Below are 20,940 nucleotides of genomic sequence, written 5' to 3'. Positions count from 1 at the left end.
AACAAAATATATTCTCATTTTAATAAGTTTTGCCTCTTGGCCCTCTGACATTAAATGGGATTTCACTGTTCACTAGATTTTACACAAATTAAACCAGAAATTCACAATGATTTTGCAGTTTGCTGCAAATTTGGTAATACAAAATGCTCCATCAGGAGGTAATGTTACAGAGAGATAAGATTACAGACTTAACAGTAGTGGAATACAAAAAAATGAAGATTACTACAACATGATTAGTAAAACATAAAAATGGCTTAATTACATAAACAACATACATTACATTTCCCCTCATCCTTGCTCCTAGAATCTTACTAGTACACCAAACAGATTTTTTCTTTTGAAATTTGTTTACCTATCGGTTAACGAACGCTTCTTGGAACTCTTCAGTTCACATGAAGGCAAACAGCTTTTTAACGGAGAGCGTATAAATAACGAAGAAGCTGAGAATTGCCTTTGACGCATAGAGATTGATGATAGACAAGAAAAGGCGTTCTTCAGTCTTTTCTTATCATTATCATATGTTACCAAACTTGCATTTTCTTGGACAGTATTTATCTTAAGTGTTTCAGGAAGAACACAGTTGCATGCAGAACCTGAAGATTTAAAACACAAAACCGAAATAAGAAAAGCAGCTTACATTGTAATTTGTATTTTTAGGTCATGTGTGCCAACCGAACCATACCTATCTTGGCTAGTCGATTAACCCATTTAGGGATTTTCTTTCCAGTCAGCTTATAGCATACATCCTTGCAGAAATGGTTGCAATTTTTCACGATCAAGTGGTATGTATCTCCATTGTAACTTGTAGCCTGCCTCTCCATGAACTCTCTGACTTCCTTTGCATCTAAGGATGTTGTTCCGATAAAAATCGATTTTCTAAATTTAAAACCTGGGCACTTCTGTGGATCAACCTCGAAAACACCACTAGTTGGGAAATCATGCGCGCCAAACGCATATTCCACACCATGAACTGTCGGTAGATAGAAATATTATCAATATCATTCTCCTACATTTACACAGGAATAACACTGACAGGTGAAACCATATAAGCAAACAGCTACTTCGTACTCAGCAGGAATATAGCAGCAATGGACAAGCAATTCACACAATGCAATAGCTATAAGATTTTGTATGCATCTGAAGCAACACTCGAGCTAAAGCTGAACTAGTAAACTCATCATATAATACACGAGCATAATTATGTACCCGTAAATACACCAGAAATGCACTACATTACCTGGACACAGATCCGGGTGTTGATTTCTAACATATGTCCATGTGTCTGGCAGCAATGCATGAAAATTTTTGGACATACAACATTCGGACACAGGTAAAGGAACATAGCAGTTGACAAAATATTTGTTCATTTATATTGAAATCGAAATGTAGTATTTTTCTTCTGCAATAACTTTACAAAAATTAAGCCAGCCTTTTCAAAATTTTTAGGATGTAATGTTAGTGTGTTACCACCAGTTAACATACAAGTCTACTCCTAATAGCAGAGGAAGAAGAGTTGTGTTACTTAAAACTCATATACCTATGTCCGACATAAATATGTGTCTAAGCTTCCCACCTAGCTCCAATTAAAGTGTCCAAGTATCCTATCCATGTCTAAGTGTCAAGGATCCTACACGCATACCTGAGGTAATTTGAAGAATCCTAGCAATGTAGAAGAAAAGCAAATGATGCTTCTTGTTCTTGAGTTCTTAGAAGAGAGAGAGATGAATGAAAAAACCCTACCACTTACCAGTTAACACTGATAACCTACAAATTATTTTGTACACCATGAAGCACTATTCCACCAGGCACATTAGGTGGTCTTCAAAAAGCACATATGTGCTTTTAAATTTCTCAAAACTGATGAAAATAGACAAGTGCTTTAAGAAAGTACACAAGGGCTTTTGGAAGCGCCAAAAGAGCTTTCAATGCATGCTTTGCGGCGCAGAAAATAACTAACTGTGAGATAGAAAATGAAATGGTAGTGGTTATGATTTTGGGTGAGGATGTCGGCTCCAGCTTCACAGAGGTGTAGAGGTGATGACTGTAAGATAGCACATGAAATGGTATTGGTGTTGGTTTCTGAGTGACTGGTGGTGTTGGCTATAGGGTATGAAGTGGAGGTGGGCTGATGGGGTTCGGGTTGGATATGAGTCAGAGGTAAGGAGAGTACACAACATCATTCTGTTATCCTAACGCCAATATATTGGTTCCAGCCAAGGTATGGTTAAGATTTAAGAGGGATATGATATGTGCAACATTACCCTAATAATACTAAAGAGGTTGTGTCTTATTCACCTTTAATTACAATCATAAACCACAGCTTCACATAATTACCATTGGCATAACAGAGCCCATTAATCAAATGAATCATATGCATATACCAAATGTAGAAACCTACCTTCCACACCAGAGTGAAAGATGCCAAGGCCAGCCCAATAGAGATATCCATTCATTGGAGTAAGATCATAAACATTGAGGTAAACAGGAGTACTTCCCGGATCAGAGCTAGTTGACTTTGCCTTAGGAAACAAACAAAATCTTGTTGCTGATTTTCCCCGTAAACGCAGAGGCATTATAGACGTCCATCCTTTCTTTTTTAGAAGTTTCATAGTTTGTAGGCAATAATCTCTAGATCTCTCCAACTACAGTTGACATCTGCAAAAATAAATTTACCAAAAGAAGCATCAAAAGAACAGCAGCCACTAAGCCAATATAAACTTTCTTCTTTTGGGTTCTAACCCCAACCCCTTTTGTTTTTTTATTATCGATATTCCATATCCTGACGGATTTGCAACATAGCATTTCTTTCAAATTGGTGGAGTCAATTCAATCCTGAGTACAATAGGAAAATAATATTTTTAGAAAAAAAAAGGAAATAGAAGGCAAATTACATATAAAATCATCCACATCCGAAAGTCAAAAGGTGTAGCTTGTTAGTTACCAATCAGCATCAAATAAAAAAATTGTTCACTTAGTCATTGATTCTTAATCCAACTCAATTTGCTTTCATCATGCAAAAAACATATGTGCGACCCAGAGGCAGCCAACTAAGCGCTCCCCATCCAATGGCTGGGTTACTAGATGGTACAACTTTCCAACATTCTGGGAAAAGGGATAATTCGGTAGTGGGGGTGGAGAGAAGAGCAGGCATTATATTCATTGAGATATGCTCAGAAATCAGAAATAAGAGATCCGGCATTTTTGCAAGACTACATCTTGTACATAAAATAGCATTCATATACTAGAAAAATTTGTATCGAAGAATTCTGAATCAATACGAAATCTAGACCCATCAACTTAATCAAGTAAATACAACATACATTGATAGACACATAAAGCATAACCTATCTAGATTAGAGAAAGCGTTAGATCTTAATGGTATGTTTTTTCTTCTCTTCTCATCTTTTCTTTTCTCTTCTTTATCTTCTTTTCTTTTCTTTTTCTCTTGTTTCTTCATCTCATCATATTTTCAATGGCCGAGCAAGGTTCCCACCATAGTGTAAAAACAAGGTCGCATCAAATCGCATCGATAGCGTTGTAAAGGTTTTCAAAATAAAAGAATTGATATTTCTCACATTATAAAGGTGTACAAAAAATTCATTTTGGGTCGTATCAAGGGATATTTTATAATTTTGACCTATATTTAGGAGTTACAAACTTACAATAACCCATCATTCCGTTACCACGATTACGACCATTATTGCATTTTTACGCTATAGTTCCCACTTAGTATTCGAAACATTTTCGTCGACGATCGAGTCCCGTTACGGTTTTGGTATGAACGGTTCAAAATGTAAATCGAGGGAGCAATCCGCGTTTCGCGCTTCTATGGGATAAATCATTAATATTCTACAAGATCTGATTGTAAAATGAAAGAATTAAGCCTATAATGGGAGGAAAACCATCCATGAAGACAATGTTTATAAAAGAGTGCTTATAGTGCGCCTAGGCGTTAAAACTCACTTGCATGGTAGCTTTAACTTTAAATGACTTGGATGAGGCCTATTTACTGACGTGTACCTAAAGTGCATGGTTGCTTTAGCTATAAATGACTTGGATGAGGCCTATTCAATGAAGTGTACCTAAAGCGCACTCTTACACCCTGTTTTGTGTATAAAATATCTAATTTAGAGATGGTGCCTCACTTCGATATCCTTGAGCCTTTTAGAACATTGCTAAAGAAAGTTTAGAATGTTTGTACTTCATACATTTTTATTTATGTGCACAAATTTTGATATATAGAAGTATTAATCTACTAACTATTATTAGTAGTGATTGTGTGAAGTTTCCCACGTGACGTGATATATTTCAAGGATCAAAGAGTTTTAAAGGCTATAGATAGTCATATAAGTTCCCCTTTGTCATTAAGTCACCGAGCGTAACATACAAAATTCCATGCTTCCATATTATCTTTCTTATCATAGGACTAAAATTAAAGAGAAAATCACTAAAGGGTTTTGATCCTTGTTATATATCCTTAATTGTTGGTGTCCTTAGAGTGGTGCTAAATTCTAGTTCTTTATCTAGATGCTTGTAGTTGTCTTTAAACCACGGAGAAAGACTCATCCCTTTTCTTTGTATTCCTTTTAATTCTTATATAAAAAATAACGAAAATCAAAATTTTAATCACAATATGAGGTCCTCTATTCGGCCCATGACTTAAGAGATAAGGTTACTCCTTTACCAAGGCTTGAGACCAACAAGGAAAGCAGAGACGCTCACAATAAAAATATTTGCAACAGCCACAATGCAAAAAAAAAATAAAATTAAAGAACAAATTTTAGTTCTAACCTTCTAACAAAGAATAGTGAGCTGAGACCAAAAATTTCGAACCATCAATGTCTAGTAATTTATAACCATGCACAGCATCAATATTTATGATTCAAGTACATCGTACACTTCTAAAAATGTCGATGCAGTAAAATAAGGTCACCAACTAGTACTGAAATTTGAAAGATAATTGTGCAGCAATAAAGTAATATGAAGCTGGGAAAATTAGCATACGAAACAATATCAGCTTCTTCCTCTACAATAAGTTAAACAACTAATTACAAGCCCTCCAATAATTTACACTCATCACTCACATATGTGTTTTTCTACAAAAACTTTTCTATCTTGCCTATCCAAAATGAACATTGACACTTCACCCTTAATAGCTCCCAACAAGGCTACCTTCCATACATAGTAATGAAAGTCGGCAAGGATAGTCATCAAAAATAAATAAATTTCCAACAAGAGGCAATAATTTTGTAAATAACAACTATTCATTGGAAGTGTGGGACAAATATATAGGCTGTCTGACCAGATCCAAGTCTAACTATTTGAATAAACAAGCCGGAAACTATGACAATAATAATATACACGGAAGTGATAATGACCTATTTTTTTAATTTCCTACAGCAGTCACCAACCTTTTCTTCTCAAAATTGAGGGAGATCACTATTGTCTTACTTGCCCATGATCATGAAGTCCAAAAATAAGTCATTAAAATAAAAACTATACCTTTTCTAAATGATGTAATACAACATAATCTGGATGGCTATCCAAATGATGAAATCAGAAAGGTAAGACCACGAAAATGCACCATATTTTGCGGTTACTTAACAAAATACAAAATCAACAAAAAAGTTCATTAAGTTAATACTAGTACTTAATGAACCTTTTTGTTGAAAAGAGTACAAACTACAAAGTACAACCTCTGCAAATTCTTACACAAAAAAAAAGTTAATATTTAAGCCAAACTTAAAATAGTAAGGCTAAAAATATATATTTAACATATACCAAGTGGCACTGACAGGTCAGGGAAACATATATTTATCAATTGAAAAATTCTTAAGTACCCATAATTATTAACTCAAATTCCAACTAAAAGTTCCAAGTGGTGAACACGTTCAAAAGAAAATCAATAGGAATTTTTGCTCAAAGTAATGCCCAATAAACCCAAATTCCCAATGTACAGCCAACTTAATAGGGGGAGGGGGATAAAACAAACAATAAGACAAAAGAATAATTCATTACAGAATAGATCCCACACAATGGAAGACTAAGAACTTCAATCATTGATTTTATGCACTAAAGGGTAAAATGAAAAACAGCTAATAAAATTATTGCTGGTATCCAAAATTGATATCACAAGAAACATAATCAATTATTCAATTGACGCAAGACTCAATATCTAACAACATAGAAATTGAACATAATAGTAAAACCTACAAATTCCGGAAACAGGAAAATATAATGCCACCCCAAAATCCATTTTAATGCTCAAAATTCTTTGTAATTGCAACAGAAGCTTTCAGATCTCATAAACAGCTACTAAAACAGACCGAGGAAGCAGAAAACTTAAAAAGAGAAATGAGACTTACAAAGAATAAAAAAGAGGGAGCAGCCATTAGCAAACGTTAAGCATAAAACAAGCTCGAAAATGATGTTCTACAGCAGAAGTAGCAGAGCAGCCATGAGAATGAGAATTGAGGAGTGAGGAGAGATGAGATACAAAAATGGCGGACAAGAAAGTGAAAAATTAGCTCTGCTCGGCGACTTCTGGGTAAAACAGAAATCCAATGGAGTATTCCGATATGTTGCGAATTGCGAGTGGTTCTCTCTCCTGTGTTTTCGTGAGGAAACTTAAAAACAGCTTTTCTGTGTTCCGCGCGGCACTCTCTTTTTGTACTGGTTCTATCTCTTAATAGAGCACTACGACTAGATGTAGGAAAATAATGTCGCCCTAGCATCCCCCACTTGACTCATTAAAACATGATTCAAGCATTCCAACAAAATTACTTCATTCTCCTTTGAGATTGCTCCCTCCACCTCCCCTTCTCCGAAGTTATAGAAGTGTTTGGTTCTTAACTTTTAGCTTAGTTTTTTTGTTGACTTTTGAATTTTAGCTTGTTGGTTGGTCAAACAACAAAAAAAGTGTTTAGTAAATGGCTTTTAAAGCTGATTTTTAAGCCAAAATGAAAAAGCTGCTCCAGATAGCTTTTTTGGTTAGCTTTTGGCTTGTTGGTCCACTTTTTTTCTAATAAACAATCAACAGTCAATACTCAAACTTATCAAACATCTTCACAAACAGTTAGCTTTTTCAGCTAACTTAAAAGCTAACAATGTAACAACCCAACTTATCGTTGACTGAGTAAACAGGGTCATCACGGGATTTATTTTCCAAGAAACTTAAATCTCAATTCCAAAACTTGTGCAAAAGGATCACCAGTTCTATGACATAGCTGTATCAGCTAATGCTCTATAACAACTCGACTTACTGTTGACTGAGTAAACAGGATCATCACGAGGTTTATATCCCAATAAACTTAATTCTCAATTCCAAAACTTGTGCAAAGGGGTCACCAGTTCTATTACATAGCTGTATCAGCTAATTCTCAATCCAAACATCTAACTAAAACCCAAAGTTAACATAAAAGTCCAACATAACCAATGTAATCTAGTCCAATATACATTTACCAAAACCTAACACAAAGCTACAACTTCTCACGTATTCATCTCAATTTAACATCCATGTAACTTTGATCATCACAGCTAACCCATTATTCCCGACCGATTCTGATCTGTAGACAGTCTAAAAGATGGAAACAATAGGGGGTCAGGTTAAACTGAATGAGAAATAACAATCCAAAACAACAAAACACAATAATTCAAATCATAAGTTTAAAAGCAACATCAGTTTTCTAGATCTATGTGCGCACAGGTAGTCTAGTTGCGAGGAACACCCATAGCTCTAAGGCTATATCACTCTCGGGTGAGGCTTATCAATATTTGAATGACGATTCACCTCAAAATAGGGAGTAAGGGAGATTTTCCCTCTACTCCGTCAATGACTTGCTCGTGAGCCCGATCCATTGACCATATCAATATCAGCATAATCATTCATAAATTTGTCTCAACAATATAAATTTCACAACTTTAGTAAAATAATTTTCAAAACTGTAGTCTGGCCAGACCCTTTAAGAGATTGCTACTATCACCGTCACAGAAAAATCATCTTCTAAAGCATAACAATAAACATAATATCACTAAGGTGCGTTCGATACAATTAATATAACATATAACTTATTACATCTCCTCCTAATAAGACTGTGACTTAATCAAGGATTATATTCTAACATTTCTAAGCATTAAAGGACTGTGCACTTCTAACATAAACACTCCATATATCATCAAAATATTATATCCGCAATCTAGATTTGTTTAACTTCTTTTAAAGATTACCCGCTTCTCTAATTGATCTCTTTATATTTTCCAAATAAACACTATATGTACATTCATACCAAAAATCAAGAATACTCCTAATTAATTCTAAGGATTCCAATTATTCAATACTTCCTCTAATATTAACCCTTTTCCAACAAAATTCATACTCTCAATAATTTCATCATTTCCTATTAGTGATCAATATCAAACAATTTTAACCCAACATGAAATCTTCACAAATAATATCAACAAAGTCTATAATCTCAATATTTCTTTAAATCAATACAAATATCCCAAGATTCATCTAATTAACATCAATCAAGACAAAGTTCACTACTCTAATTTAAACAACCACATATAATTAGTCTTGAAATCAGTTACTTATGATTGAGGAGATTTATATTTGAAAATTGGAACAAGTAATTCATAGAAAGCAAAATTAAAAGAAAAGAAAACTTTTGAACCTGAATCATAGAAAAGAAAAGAATTAACCTATCTTCTTTCGTAAATCAAGGACAAAAGTGCGGTTTTTCTTAGATTAAAGATAAGAAGAAATAAGAGACTTGATATTGTTTCAATGGAGTTCAAACGCAACAATGGCGTGAAGGTGGTGCTGTATGTTCAACTAATCTGAACCATCACCATTGTTGTTTATTTCAAAAAGTTTTTAGGCAAAAATGGCAAGGAACGAAAAGCAGTAGAGCTATTGTTCTATACTCAAATTTCTCAGAATAATTTGAGGGAGAAGGCTGCGAAATTCAGAGGAAAAGGATGAACAAAATATGGATTGAAGGTTTCAAAAATTCACAAAGAATTGAAGGTGATTGTTGCAATTGTTCAAAGGAAGAAGAAGGCCATGAACCCAGTGTTAGTTTTCAGTTTTTATTTATGAAATGGAGGCAACAAAATTATTTTTTTTCTTAGTTTTTCGGTTTCCAAATTAGAAGTAGGAAGAAGGAAAAAAAATTTATAATCAAATAAGAAATGAAAAGAAGGAAAAATAAATTAATAAAATTAAAAGAGATATTTTATAATATCCGCCTATACTTAGACCCGATCTGTTTCCTCGTTATCTTAGCCCAAAATAAATTATCCGACTCAATTCAAAATAATTCTCATTTTAATATTAATTTTAAATTCTCCAATTCTAAAAATATTAATTTCTCAAATATTAAAAACAAAAACAACCAACATTTTCAGCTGGTCAAACAACTCAACTAAAAAAGCCAACAACCAATTGCCAAACACCCCCATACAAGATAAATTACTAATTTTTTATTGAAACTGTCTCATCATGAGATTATTTCAATCGGGTTAGTCCAAATCATTTAAAAAATTATTTCCTATACAAGTGTGAATTCATACAAGATTTGCTACTACTTATATGGACCCATCTTATGATGAAGAGGTCTCATACAAGATTTGCTATAAATCCTTGAGTTAGTGGGTAGTGGGATATTATAAATGCGATTATATTTTTTAATGATGCAATTATAGGTTTTAACGTAGGAAAAATATACAATATAAAATATACAATATATGTTTTGGTGGACCAACTTTCCTTGGCTTTTGTGGTTGTGAAAAGTTTTCTTAATCTTAAGTCTAGAGATTGAGGGTTGGTGCATACAAAAAAAAATGTAAGTTTTGATGGGATTTTATGAGTGGAATGATACATCCTAAACTAATAATTGAGCAAAAGTAGGACATACTAATATAAGTATATGGGATAGAATCATGGGAAGAAGATAAAAGATTTAACACCAAAATATTAGGGTCGGTTACATCAATCATTAGATCAAGTTTTACAATCATATAAATTCTTGTTCTCTATTCAATTTGATTTTCTACCATCTTGACTTGTAAATTATATGCTTCGGAGTATTATTTCTCACTCCTGCCCACCATTTTATTTCGAGTCTTCCTTACCTTTTATAAATTTCTCAAGTTTCAACTTTATATATGTCTTACCGATGTATTAATATATTGTCGTTGTTTATGCCCAAATCATTTTAAAAATTTTACTTTCATCTTCTTCGCAATATATATGACTCCTAAACTCTTTCTTATATCTTCATTTTGAATTTATTCTCAAAGTATGTCCCATCTAGTCGGGTTAGGTTGTATTACTTTAATACTGTTTTATTTATTAATTTGAATAACTTGATACTTAAGGTAAACATCCATTGGTGGATACAAGGTGTGGTCATTGACGTTGGTTGACGTTATTTAAATCCAAAATAAAATCAAGTAGTATATGTATATATATATATATATCCTAGATGAGATGGTTAGTGGCGTTATCTCCCACAGGAAAGACCAGCATCTGAAAACCATTACTTGTGTTTTGGCGTTTGATACAAATACACCACAAACTTACGGAAATAGTCGGCGAAATTGATGAAGAAAGTGAAGGATATTTAGCTAACTTTAAACGTTAGGGACACAGACACACCATCCTGAAGCTAACACAACATTATCAACATACTCATTGTAACACTTGGCTCATCCAATCAACACATCTTATATCTTGTTGGAAACTCTAATTTTTTATACCAACTAGAGCTGATCAATACAATCGAATATAACTATAAACTTAGGTTAAACAAGCACACACAGTAAAAAAGACTAGTGGAAAACAATTCCAAACTACAAAGGAAAATGTGAAACAAATAAGCAAAATTAACAAAAAATATATATATATATATATATATATAAATGAGATTAGGATAAAGTTAATTCTAAAAATAAGCGTTTCTATGTCAGAGCCTAAAGTTAGGTTAGTTCGCAGTTACTAACAGCGAACAAAAAAATTGGTCAAAAAAAGCCAAAATTGTTTGTTCATAGTTATTAACTACGAACAAAAGGGAGACAATGTCATACCGTTAAAAGAAACAATAAAAAAGAAAATTATGTTTGTTCGCAGTTAGGAACCGCCAACAATCATATTTTTAATTTTTTTGTCTCTTCTAATGTTATGACATTGTCTCCCTTTTGTTCGCAATTAGTCATCATCATTATCCTATTCAATGTATTTCGTTCATAGAAAAACTATGAACAGGGCTTGGGGAGGGAAGGACGGCGGCAACTCATACCCATAAAGGAGAGCGCGGCCAAAGAAGTCCTCCGGCTTGCAAAAGATAAAAAGACGTGGTTACATGGTAAAGATAAATTTAATGTATATAAATAAAATAAATAAGCAGAACAAAATAATGGAAAAAAAATTAAACTAAAAATAAACCTAACCTTAGACTCGAACATAAAAACGCTTATTTTTAGAATAAAATTTACCCAAAGCTTTTTTTTTATTTTTTTTGTTAATTTCGCTTATTTGTTTCACATGTTCACTAGAAAGTGAGGTTTGATCTGAAAATAATCTTGGCTTGGAATTTGGCCTATTATCCAAGCCAACTTGAATTTGGCGTGTGATTGATCAACGCTAAGATCAACAAAGGAATAAATTTATATACACTCATTTGCTATATAAAATACATTTTGTGATTCGTATATTTTCAATAAATGGTAAAAGTGAATTCAAAAAAAATATTTCTAAATGGTAAGATGATTGCTCTACTTGAAGTCAATGAGCCGGCCCATTGGGAGCAGGTGGGAGGAAAAGGAAAAATCCCATCCCTAATGTGCCCCTTTGATCTAATTTTTTTGGTTGCTTAATGAGTAACTATGAGAGAAGTCCAATGGCGTTAAATTGCTCCCAAGCCTCCTGCATAACATAATATAAAAGTACTAGTTAATATGTGTTTCATTTACGTTATTTGCTGAACGTAGGGCTGCTCCCGACTCTAGAAACAGTAAACATTTGTCTAAAGTCCAAAGCTAGAAAGGAGCCTGGGGCCTAATATTTCAACTCAACAATGTTATCACGTAGGACGTGGAACACCGTTATGCTATGTTTGAGAATGAGGATTTCATTTGAAAATATAAATTTGACTTAAATTTAGTGTTTGACAAATAAAAAAATTTCAAATTTGAATTTGATTCAAATTCACAATTATAATTTAAATAGTTAAAGATGAGGATTTGAAAATGACCTCCCAAACTTTGTCATTCTCAAATTCTATATTAATGATTTTATAATTGAAATGTATAATTTGAAATGAAATGCTTATTCCCAAACGCAACCTTAGTAAAGTTGTAACTATACTTTAGTCCAATACCTCAACTTTAGCATGCATTTTTATTAGATTAGTTCTTTTATCAATTAAGAAATATATAACACATCTATATTTATAAAGATAATTGTAATATATAGGGCTTCGTATTCTATTATTTTGCCAAGCACCCATCCTCTATAGGGAAGACTCATTATTTCATTTTGCCTAAGGCTTATAAAATGCCAGGAACGGCACTAATTGAACTTGACATCTTTTGAGCTTGATTAATTTACTTAGCGTGAAAACAATCAACCGTTAGGTGTAGAGGACAGAATTTCCTTGGCAATATTCATCTTCAAGAGGCTTATTTCATAGTATTAGAGAAAATAGAGCTAAAAAAGAAAGAAAGAGCGACAGAAATGAGTTACCTGCAAAATATCAAAAACCTTTTCTGCAATTAACTTTTGATAAGGAGAAGCACCTTTTTGTTGCAATTTATCAGGGTGTAAACATAATAGAGCTCTTTGATATGCTTTTTTCACTGCATTGGCTTCTATTATATCAACTAGTGGAATCGGTCTCCATCCACTATTAGGCCAAAGAACCTGTCAACAAATAACTATAATGATAAGTTTAAAACTTTCAAGGATTGTTATTAGAGAAAGGGAAGAGGAGAAAAAATTAAGGTTTCATGAAGGAAACCCAAGTTCTTGATACCATGAAAATTTGTCATATTGTATTCTTATTAATGTGTGAATATGTATACAGGAGTTAATGGTCAGATAAACCCTAAGGTCCAATAAATACAGAACGAACAATGCCAAAGCCTTATTCCTAAAAGATTGCAGTCGGCTAAACAAAGCAATAGATCAGTTTCAGTGATCGTCCACATGAATTTTTTTTGCCAATTATTTAAATAAATACAAAATGAGTTTACATAATTACATTTATTATATTAGAATCAACAAAGTCGAAAAGCAAACATGTAATCGGGCTTAGACTTACAAATTGCAGGGTTGAGAGCAAGGCACGCATGTTTCTCTCCTTTCCTTTAGACCATTGCTTTACTTTACGCTCATAACTCTGAAAATATATATAATTGCTTCAATTGCTTCAATTCACCATTCTTACTTAAAGACTAGAATATGTAAGAAGGGATTGATAAAGATTAGATACCTGAGTTTCTTGTGACTCAGTTCCATTGTCTTCTGACACTCCATTAACCTAACATTATAGAACATGTATCACACATCACAAACAACATACAAACGCTCATCATTTCTAAAACAACATAAATGAAGTATTAACACACCTGATGGTTGTCACCAACACAATTAACATTGATTTTTGGTGCAGATTCTCCAACAGCTTTGTTTGGTTCTAGCAAAATCACATAATTAATTATAAAAACTATAACAATATAGAAGAACAGAACTACCAAACTAAAAAAACTATAACAATATGGTTCCTTTTATGAAAGTGAACGTTTATATTTTGTATCTTAGTTAAATCATATACTAAACAAAGTCTGTTTATCATGGCATCATATTCAATCCAACTTTTGCCTTTGGTAAGCCAAATGTTGTGCCAAAAACCAATCACTTGGTCATGGAGATGAGTTTGATCACCTTGTTGCTCACACCATGCCATACACTGTGAAAGATGATGAGTTTGACCATATGATGTTTGGAACCTTGGTTGAAGGTTTAGTTGAAGCAAGACGAGAGCTTCTTGAGGAGTACCTTGAACAAGGCAAGGAGTGCCTTGAACAAGTGCACAAGGTATGCCTTGATCGAGGCAAGTTGTGCATGAGGGGTGCCTTGAACGAGGCATGAAGCTGCTGCAGTTAGTGAAGGGTCTGCAAGAGTTGCTCATTCGAGCAACATAGACACATAGTACCAGGGCATTTTCGAGTTTCTGTAATGCTCGATACTTGGTGGGAAAGTTTGTCTAATGAGCTAGGGTTATTCTAAATGTTTGGGGCTATATATAGACCCTAAATCAGATTTGGAATCAACCAAGAGGAGGCTAATACAAGGGAAAAGGAGATTGGGAAACCTAGAGTGCTTTTGTATTAGAGTGTATGTGATCTCCATTAAAGGTGAGATCTTTGAAGTTAAAAGGTTGTTCTCAAGTGCGGGTTGTTTCATTATTGCATTGTTGAATCATAAATGAGATACAATCTAGTTTGAGAGGGAATTGTCTAGGAAACCTTATTAAAGTTCTTGTGTTCTTGCTTTGTGTTTATTAAGTCCATTGCTGTGTGCTCTGTTTTTCCCTTGTTTATTCATGTTCTTCTTCATCAAAGTTAGGTCCTTTTAGCTTTTATATCAAATATTAGGCATGTGGAGTAGATTTTAGCATAGCGGCAACACAAATCCCATATTTAAATACAATTCAATCAAGCAAAGGAAACTTATGCAACAGTTTATCTAACGAAATCAAATACCTTTATTTGATTTTGAAGCATTGGTATCAGAAACACTGCCACTGCCACTGCCACTGATGGTATCAACCTGAAAATTTGGACAGCAGAGTTCATAATGCAAGTTCATATATGGTAGTGATAATCTGAACATTAGTAAAAACTGATTAAGTGAGCGATCTGGCAAACCTCACGTATGGAGTCAGACCGAGTTTTGCCCAAGCTAACAAAGGAAGCTTGCATTTCATCATCATCTTTAGCCTGACGAGTTTTAACATCACTCTCAGCTTCAATGGTGGTTGTGCTAGTAATGTCCTTCCATCTCCAACTACGACTATGACTTCCAGCATTTGGACAAGATTGTTGGTTGAAAACTTTGATATAATCCTTCACTTTTGTTCTTCCTTGGCTTTTGTCAACGTATTTGTTTTCTCCACTCGAAGTATCAATACCATGCACCTTAGTTTTATTAACTTTGTAACTTCTTGTTTCTGTTTCATCATTCACTATGCTTTCCTTCCCTCCCTTAACAGCGCTTGGTTTTCTATTCTCTACATACCATGCACACAGGATTTATATGTCAAAGGGAATGGCATAGTAGCTATATACCAACAACACAACGATTAAGCATCTATCCAAAATTGTTACATCTTTTTAGAAAGGACAAGCATAAAATTGATAAAAAATAATAATACCTTTTTTGTGTTCCCTAAACAAGGAGCTTAGAGACCTGAAACTAGATTTAGTAATCTTTGAAGAGCTTTGTTCTAAACTTTTCTGTGAATGATCAGACACTTCTTTTGAACCCTCTTGCCTGTCAGAAGCAAATTTTTCAGTAATTGCATCCTCTGATTTGCACTCTCTTACTTGAATATTAGATTGTATTCTTCGTTTGCTGGCAGAAAGAGAAGCATCATTAACGATAACATCAATTTTACTACTGCTCAAATATCTTTCACTAGTTATCAATTTAACTTTCGATCTTGAAGGGCTTCTTTTCTTAGAGGATGACATTGCAATAGGAACTCCTTTGTTTGCCCATTTATATATTGAAAAATGGAATTGAATATTTTCATTTGAATCCATTGTAGGCTTTGCATCGTATTCTGTTCCACTGAATTTGCTACTGTTTGTTGGCTTGTTACCAAAGGAAGCTAAATCATTTTGGGAACTTTGCCTTAATCTGGAAATAGAACGCCTAGAAGACTTGGAACTTTGATTCATTGATGTGGATGCCATAATGTCTGTGCTTGATATTCTTCCTGGCAGGCTGCAAATAGGTAATAATATGAATAATCATCAAAACTAAGTTCTCATAATTCTTGTTCCTTGTTACAATATGTGCTTGTTTAAGTCACTTGAACCATATTTTAATTCCTCCTATACTCTCTTCCTTCTTTTTCAATTCACTTGAACCCATTTATACCTATCTTGATCTCTTTCTTCTATATTCACATAGGATTGGAAAAAGTCTCTACTCCCTTTTTATGGTAGGAAAAAAATAGCTAGCATTGTTAGCGGTTTAGTTGCTGTTTTTTTAGAGCATAAGATATCATGTAACCTCAACCATCAACTTAAGCTTTTGGTTGAGTTGATTTCTTAATATGGTATCAAAAGCTAGCGTAGCAAGAGGTCACTGGTTCGAATCTTAACCACCCCTGACTTAAAGTAGAATATTCAACATCAGGTATGAGGAGGTTTGTGCTACGTCCCACTTCTAACCCAAAGGGCTCTCGTGTGTGGAAGCTTGTTAGACATATAACTTATTACTGGTTGAATTTCAATCACCCCTTATTTAAAATGGAATATTTAACGCCAGAGAAGAGCACGTGTTACATCCCGCTTCTAGCCCAAAAGGTTTTCATGTGAAAGGCCGTCTTCTAGCCCATAGGGCTCCCCAATAAAAGGGCGTGTTAGAACATATAACATACTGTCATTAACTTAGCTTTTGGTCCGAGTTGATCGGATATTTTTTAGTCCCATTCTACGTAGACCACTGACCATAGAAACTAAAAAAATAACAGTAGAATACGAAATTTGGTTTATATGAGGATGGCTTTAGCAAAAAGTCTACTCAATAACAAGTTCATTTATAACATTTAAGTCGCAATAACTAATTAACTACATAGTCACGTAGCAATAAATAAGAGCGAAGGAAGTTGAAAAAAGGAGTATTTATCACCTCAACTTTGAAAGAGTAACTGAGGGGTCAACGCCAGGAGGCAAAGGCCGTGAAGGACTGATAGGCCGAGAACCCGGAGCCGAAGAAAACGGGTTTCTACCTGGCATATGAATTCTCGGAGACAAAGAACAACTCAACAGTGGTTGATCACCTCCAAATACATCATCATAGAAATCCTGGCTCGAATACCTGTTTCGGACCCCAATTTGATCCCCAAATACTGGCTTCTCCCCTAATTCCAACCATGAACTCGGAAACCTTTCATCAGCATCTACATCGGCATTGATTTCAACATCATCATTCATACAATCCGTGGAACCGATTTCATTCTGGAAAAATTCATGAGTAGAAGAACGCCTGGGTGGGCCACCAAATACATCACTAAAATCAACTTCAGAATTCCTTCTACTTGAAGAGTTTGACAAAGAATTTGAAGCATATCCTAACAGAAGTTTCTCCCTCTGCGAAATTTTCGCCATTAAATTACCTAATTTCAAGCGACAATGTAGTGTAATTCATTGAATTTGAGTAGTTTTGATCCACGAAATTAGTTTGGTAGGATGCTTGGAAATTATAACTCCAATTACTGAAAAACAATAGAAATTGGAAATACTGTGGGTAATAAGAATTGGAAATCGAGTGGGTTAAAGTAAAGATAAGAAGATGAGATATTGAGATGCAGTAGTAAAGAACAGGACAGGTGAAGAAGGTTAGTGGCCACTGCTGAAGTAAACTTAAGTGACAAAAAGAATATATTAATAATCATTGTCTGTATTAACTTGGCTCCATAAGTTTGAAATTGAAGTATTGGCGTTGTCCGAAACAGCAAAATGCGACAGGGTTGAGGTGGTTATCGGGATCATCAGGTTCATTTTGGATTAGATATTTCGGATTAGATGTTTATATTGGTTTAAAATTGATTCTTGTATTTAAGTTGGTTTTTTCATAATCATTAATCCTTTTTTTTATTTCGGGTCAAATCAGAATCGGTTACAAAATCGAGCAAATTTCAGATCATCGGATCTATTTTGAACATCGCTAACTAGGGGTATAGCCTTACTCTATTTGATTCCATGATTTAATTTAATTCATTTTAGCCTATGTTTTAGGTTATGTTTGGAAAATAATTTTGAAAGAAAAAGATAGAAAGGCAAGAGAAAGAGGATGGGATAAAAGGAAGAAGATTGGAAGAAATTGTTTGTTAAAGAGGAAAGAAAGACCTTAACAAAAATGATTCATCTTATCCTTTAGATTTTTCTCCATCAAATAACTTTTCTCTCATTTTGTTATTGAGGGATATTTCATTTCTCCAAATCTCTCTCATTCCTTTTTCTTCATTTCGTTCCATCTAAGCGTATTTACTATATAAAATAACCGTTGTTTATTATGAGTAATCCTGTCAATACTATTTTTCAAAAAAACATGCTACTTATTGATTTTAGTCGCAAACACAATTGTTTGCTGCATGGTGTGTTCAGGAGGCTCAAGTTCATTTTGATAAAGATGATTGGGGTTTACCAACTAAATATTCAACACAAAGTCCGATTGATTGCAAGATGATCTACGTAATTTTGAACATCTTATTTACCATAGGATCAATCATTGCAAGATGACCTACATAATATGGGCAACGTCCACACCTAGTCTAGATATTTAATAGATGAAAGCAAAGTTTTCTTGAAGCTTCAAGATGGTCTATAATGGTGATTTGTGCGCTGTGGAGCCGACTCGTCTTAACATGTATTAAATAGATTTTCAAAACACTTAAAGTCGATTTAGTAGTTTGGATCCTTGGAAATAAAGCCGATTCAACTCAACCCTATATGATGGCTTGAGGTGGATTTTCTTGGGTAATCTTTGAGGATTTATGGGAATCTGTTAAGTTATTGTGTATAAAAAGAGAAACTTTGTTTAGATGTTCCATGTAAACACTTTCAGATTAAGTATTTTTTAACCTAATCTTTAGTATTATCCGATTTCAAAAGTGTTTTAACGGGTCATTTGATGCGGATTTGAGTACTCATTCGAATCGTTACTTAATTTCTCAAGATTCGATAGAATAGTAGCAACTAGCAACATGCCTAATATTATACACAAATTTTACTTTCGCACTTAAAATACTCTAAAAATTGAACATTCTAAAACTCCTAATAACACAACACCAAAGGCCAAAAACTAGGCCAAAATTAGAAGCAAAACTACTACATTCAAGAAACCTGTCATACCCATTGTGACTGTAACTGACTAGGAAAACTCAGTTGTAAATTCACTTGATAAATCGGCGTACTAACATCAGAAAATCGCTCAGTAGCCTTCGAAACAACAGCAACACCACGAGCAAAAGAGAAAGACCCTGTACCCCCAACAACTTTAAGCTCATCCCTCGCCTTATATCCCAATTCCTTAGCTTGAATACTCAAACTTCCCGAATATTCAGGTGTGCTAAATGTTAAATATATTATGTTAAAACTCGAATGAGCAAATTCTTCTACTGGTATGAAAAAACCTTGCGCTTTTCCTACAATTGTAGATGTGCTTTCGGGTCCTTCTGTGAGCATCCGATGAAAAGTTAATGCTCGTGCAGAGGAGACTGTATCGTGGTTCATGTTATGGGCAGTCCTCGGCTGCTGGATGTACAACGATAATGCTAAAGGTTTCGGTGAGCCAGTCGTAGCATGCTGTTTGTAAGGAACGGGTGATAGCACAGCTAACAGAAGAACTGCTAATGTGGCTAATGAAACTGCTGAACAGAATATGATTTTAGCTAGCATTATGTGCCATTAAGAAGTTGTGTTGTTTAGGAATGTAAAGTGGACAGTTTATAAGGGATGAAATTTAGCTCATTTCAAGTGAACCTGCTCCTCTTGTTCACAAATTTGGTCACCTAATCCACACTTACAATGTTAACAAATAAGCTATGAGTAGACAACTACTCCACTTTTTAGATTCAAAAAGAATCGTCAAAACTTTAGTAATTTACGAATTACAGCTTTAAAATTTGGCATTTTTGCGAATTATAATATCAATGTTTATTTTTTGCGAATTACAGCTACCAAAATATCAAAGTTTACAGGTTCAAGCCAAAACCCAAAATTTCGACCATTTTGGTGGTCGGAATTTTAGGTTAAGTGGTCGGAGTTGTGTATTTTTGGCTTGAACCTGTAAAGTTTGATACTTTGGTGACTGTAAGTCGCAAAAAATAAACATTAAAGTTATAATTTACAAATGTGTTAAATTTTAAAGTTGTAATTCACAAATTATTCTCAAAATTTTAGTCTTAAACGAGCCGGGGGCGGATGTAGTCTTTATCAATGTTGTCATCTGATGACATTTAAAAAGCTATAGCTCTAAATATGCTAATAAGTGTACGGTTAAGTTGGTTAAAACATTGGTGTGTGATAGTATTGTCTTAGGTTCAAGCCATCATCAACATTTTTAAAAACAATACTTGAAACGTTGAGGTCATTTGATTTTTTTCTTGGATCTGATCTGGCTATAATATAGGCGTGTAGTAGATGCTTACAGTATGAATAATTAAATTAGAAGGCGTGTTTTTGTTTATGCCGAAGAGGTGCATTTTGATGTCCTTTAATATTGTTGGTCTCTTCTTTGAGACTTTTTTTTTTTAATAAAATTTTCTAATTTTTAAAAAAAAATCTAAAATTTTAAGTTTTGGGCTTTTTTGGAAAATGGAAAGTCAAATTCTACTAATGGTGAAACATTTAATTTTGGGCCAATTTAAGACATATAAATGAAATTAGTTTTCCAAAAATGATCATTTATAGTGTTTAAATAAATATATAGTCATTATAAAATAATGAGAGTTTTATCTTATATATAAATTTAAAATCTCACACAAAGATATTAATGTGTAAAATTAAATATATCCATCAATAGATGATTAATTTTACAGAGTAAAAATTTTATCTTTTTTATTTGATCACATTTCTATTTGATCACATATTGTATTCAGTTTAATTTTACCGACTTTAACTTATTTTAAGTGAACTGAACTA

At 33.7% G+C, this 20,940-nt stretch overlaps 3 protein-coding genes across 4 annotated transcripts; all 3 read right to left on the bottom strand.

Moving 5' to 3' along the window:
- Positions 1 to 88: 88 nt before the first annotated feature.
- Positions 89 to 6,951, bottom strand: LOC130811428 (deSI-like protein At4g17486). Of its 2 annotated transcripts, none has more exons than XM_057677752.1 (4): positions 6,366 to 6,951; positions 2,399 to 2,832; positions 683 to 970; positions 89 to 593 (listed from the first exon to the last, which is right to left on the bottom strand). In XM_057677752.1, exons 2-4 carry the CDS (start codon positions 2,607 to 2,609, stop codon positions 349 to 351), a joined length of 744 nt encoding a protein of 247 aa, XP_057533735.1. In that variant the 5' UTR covers positions 2,610 to 2,832; positions 6,366 to 6,951; the 3' UTR covers positions 89 to 348. The 2 variants fall into 2 exon arrangements, with proteins under 2 accessions (XP_057533735.1, XP_057533733.1); XM_057677750.1 differs by having other exon boundaries at positions 2,399 to 2,655.
- Positions 6,952 to 11,573: 4,622 nt separating this feature from the next.
- On the bottom strand, positions 11,574 to 17,668 carry LOC130810631 (J domain-containing protein required for chloroplast accumulation response 1-like). The gene is made up of 9 exons (XM_057676764.1): positions 16,925 to 17,668; positions 15,438 to 16,012; positions 14,932 to 15,293; positions 14,767 to 14,833; positions 13,630 to 13,697; positions 13,494 to 13,541; positions 13,323 to 13,400; positions 12,746 to 12,922; positions 11,574 to 11,926 (listed from the first exon to the last, which is right to left on the bottom strand). Exons 1-9 carry the CDS (start codon positions 17,401 to 17,403, stop codon positions 11,885 to 11,887), a joined length of 1,896 nt encoding a protein of 631 aa, XP_057532747.1. The 5' UTR covers positions 17,404 to 17,668; the 3' UTR covers positions 11,574 to 11,884.
- Positions 17,669 to 18,965: 1,297 nt separating this feature from the next.
- LOC130810624 (pterocarpan synthase 1) lies at positions 18,966 to 19,729 on the bottom strand. The gene has a single exon (XM_057676756.1). The coding sequence runs from the start codon at positions 19,693 to 19,695 to the stop codon at positions 19,144 to 19,146; it is 552 nt and encodes a 183-aa protein (XP_057532739.1). The 5' UTR covers positions 19,696 to 19,729; the 3' UTR covers positions 18,966 to 19,143.
- Positions 19,730 to 20,940: the final 1,211 nt, after the last annotated feature.

The sequence above is a fragment of the Amaranthus tricolor genome, chromosome 4 (assembly GCF_026212465.1).
Source record: "Amaranthus tricolor cultivar Red isolate AtriRed21 chromosome 4, ASM2621246v1, whole genome shotgun sequence".
Lineage (NCBI taxonomy): Eukaryota > Viridiplantae > Streptophyta > Magnoliopsida > Caryophyllales > Amaranthaceae > Amaranthus > Amaranthus tricolor.
This window is presented reverse-complemented; position numbering and strand designations above follow the sequence as displayed.

What these genes read in the sequence shown, in the direction of transcription:
- LOC130811428 (XM_057677752.1), bottom strand. Translation starts at nt 2,609, where the DNA reads ATGAAACTTCTAAAAAAGAAAGGATGGACGTCTATAATGCCTCTGCGT. An exon ending in CTTTCACTCTGGTGTGGAAG is followed by an intron (nt 971 to 2,398) that starts GTAGGTTTCTAC and finishes ATCTACCGACAG; the next exon opens with TTCATGGTGTGGAATATGCG. An exon ending in TAATCGACTAGCCAAGATAG is followed by an intron (nt 594 to 682) that starts GTATGGTTCGGT and finishes TTAAATCTTCAG; the next exon opens with GTTCTGCATGCAACTGTGTT.
- LOC130810631 (XM_057676764.1), bottom strand. Translation starts at nt 17,403, where the DNA reads ATGGCGAAAATTTCGCAGAGGGAGAAACTTCTGTTAGGATATGCTTCA. An exon ending in GTTACTCTTTCAAAGTTGAG is followed by an intron (nt 16,013 to 16,924) that starts GTGATAAATACT and finishes ACCTATTTGCAG; the next exon opens with CCTGCCAGGAAGAATATCAA. An exon ending in CTGAGTCACAAGAAACTCAG is followed by an intron (nt 13,401 to 13,493) that starts GTATCTAATCTT and finishes ATATATTTTCAG; the next exon opens with AGTTATGAGCGTAAAGTAAA.
- LOC130810624 (XM_057676756.1), bottom strand. Translation starts at nt 19,695, where the DNA reads ATGCTAGCTAAAATCATATTCTGTTCAGCAGTTTCATTAGCCACATTA.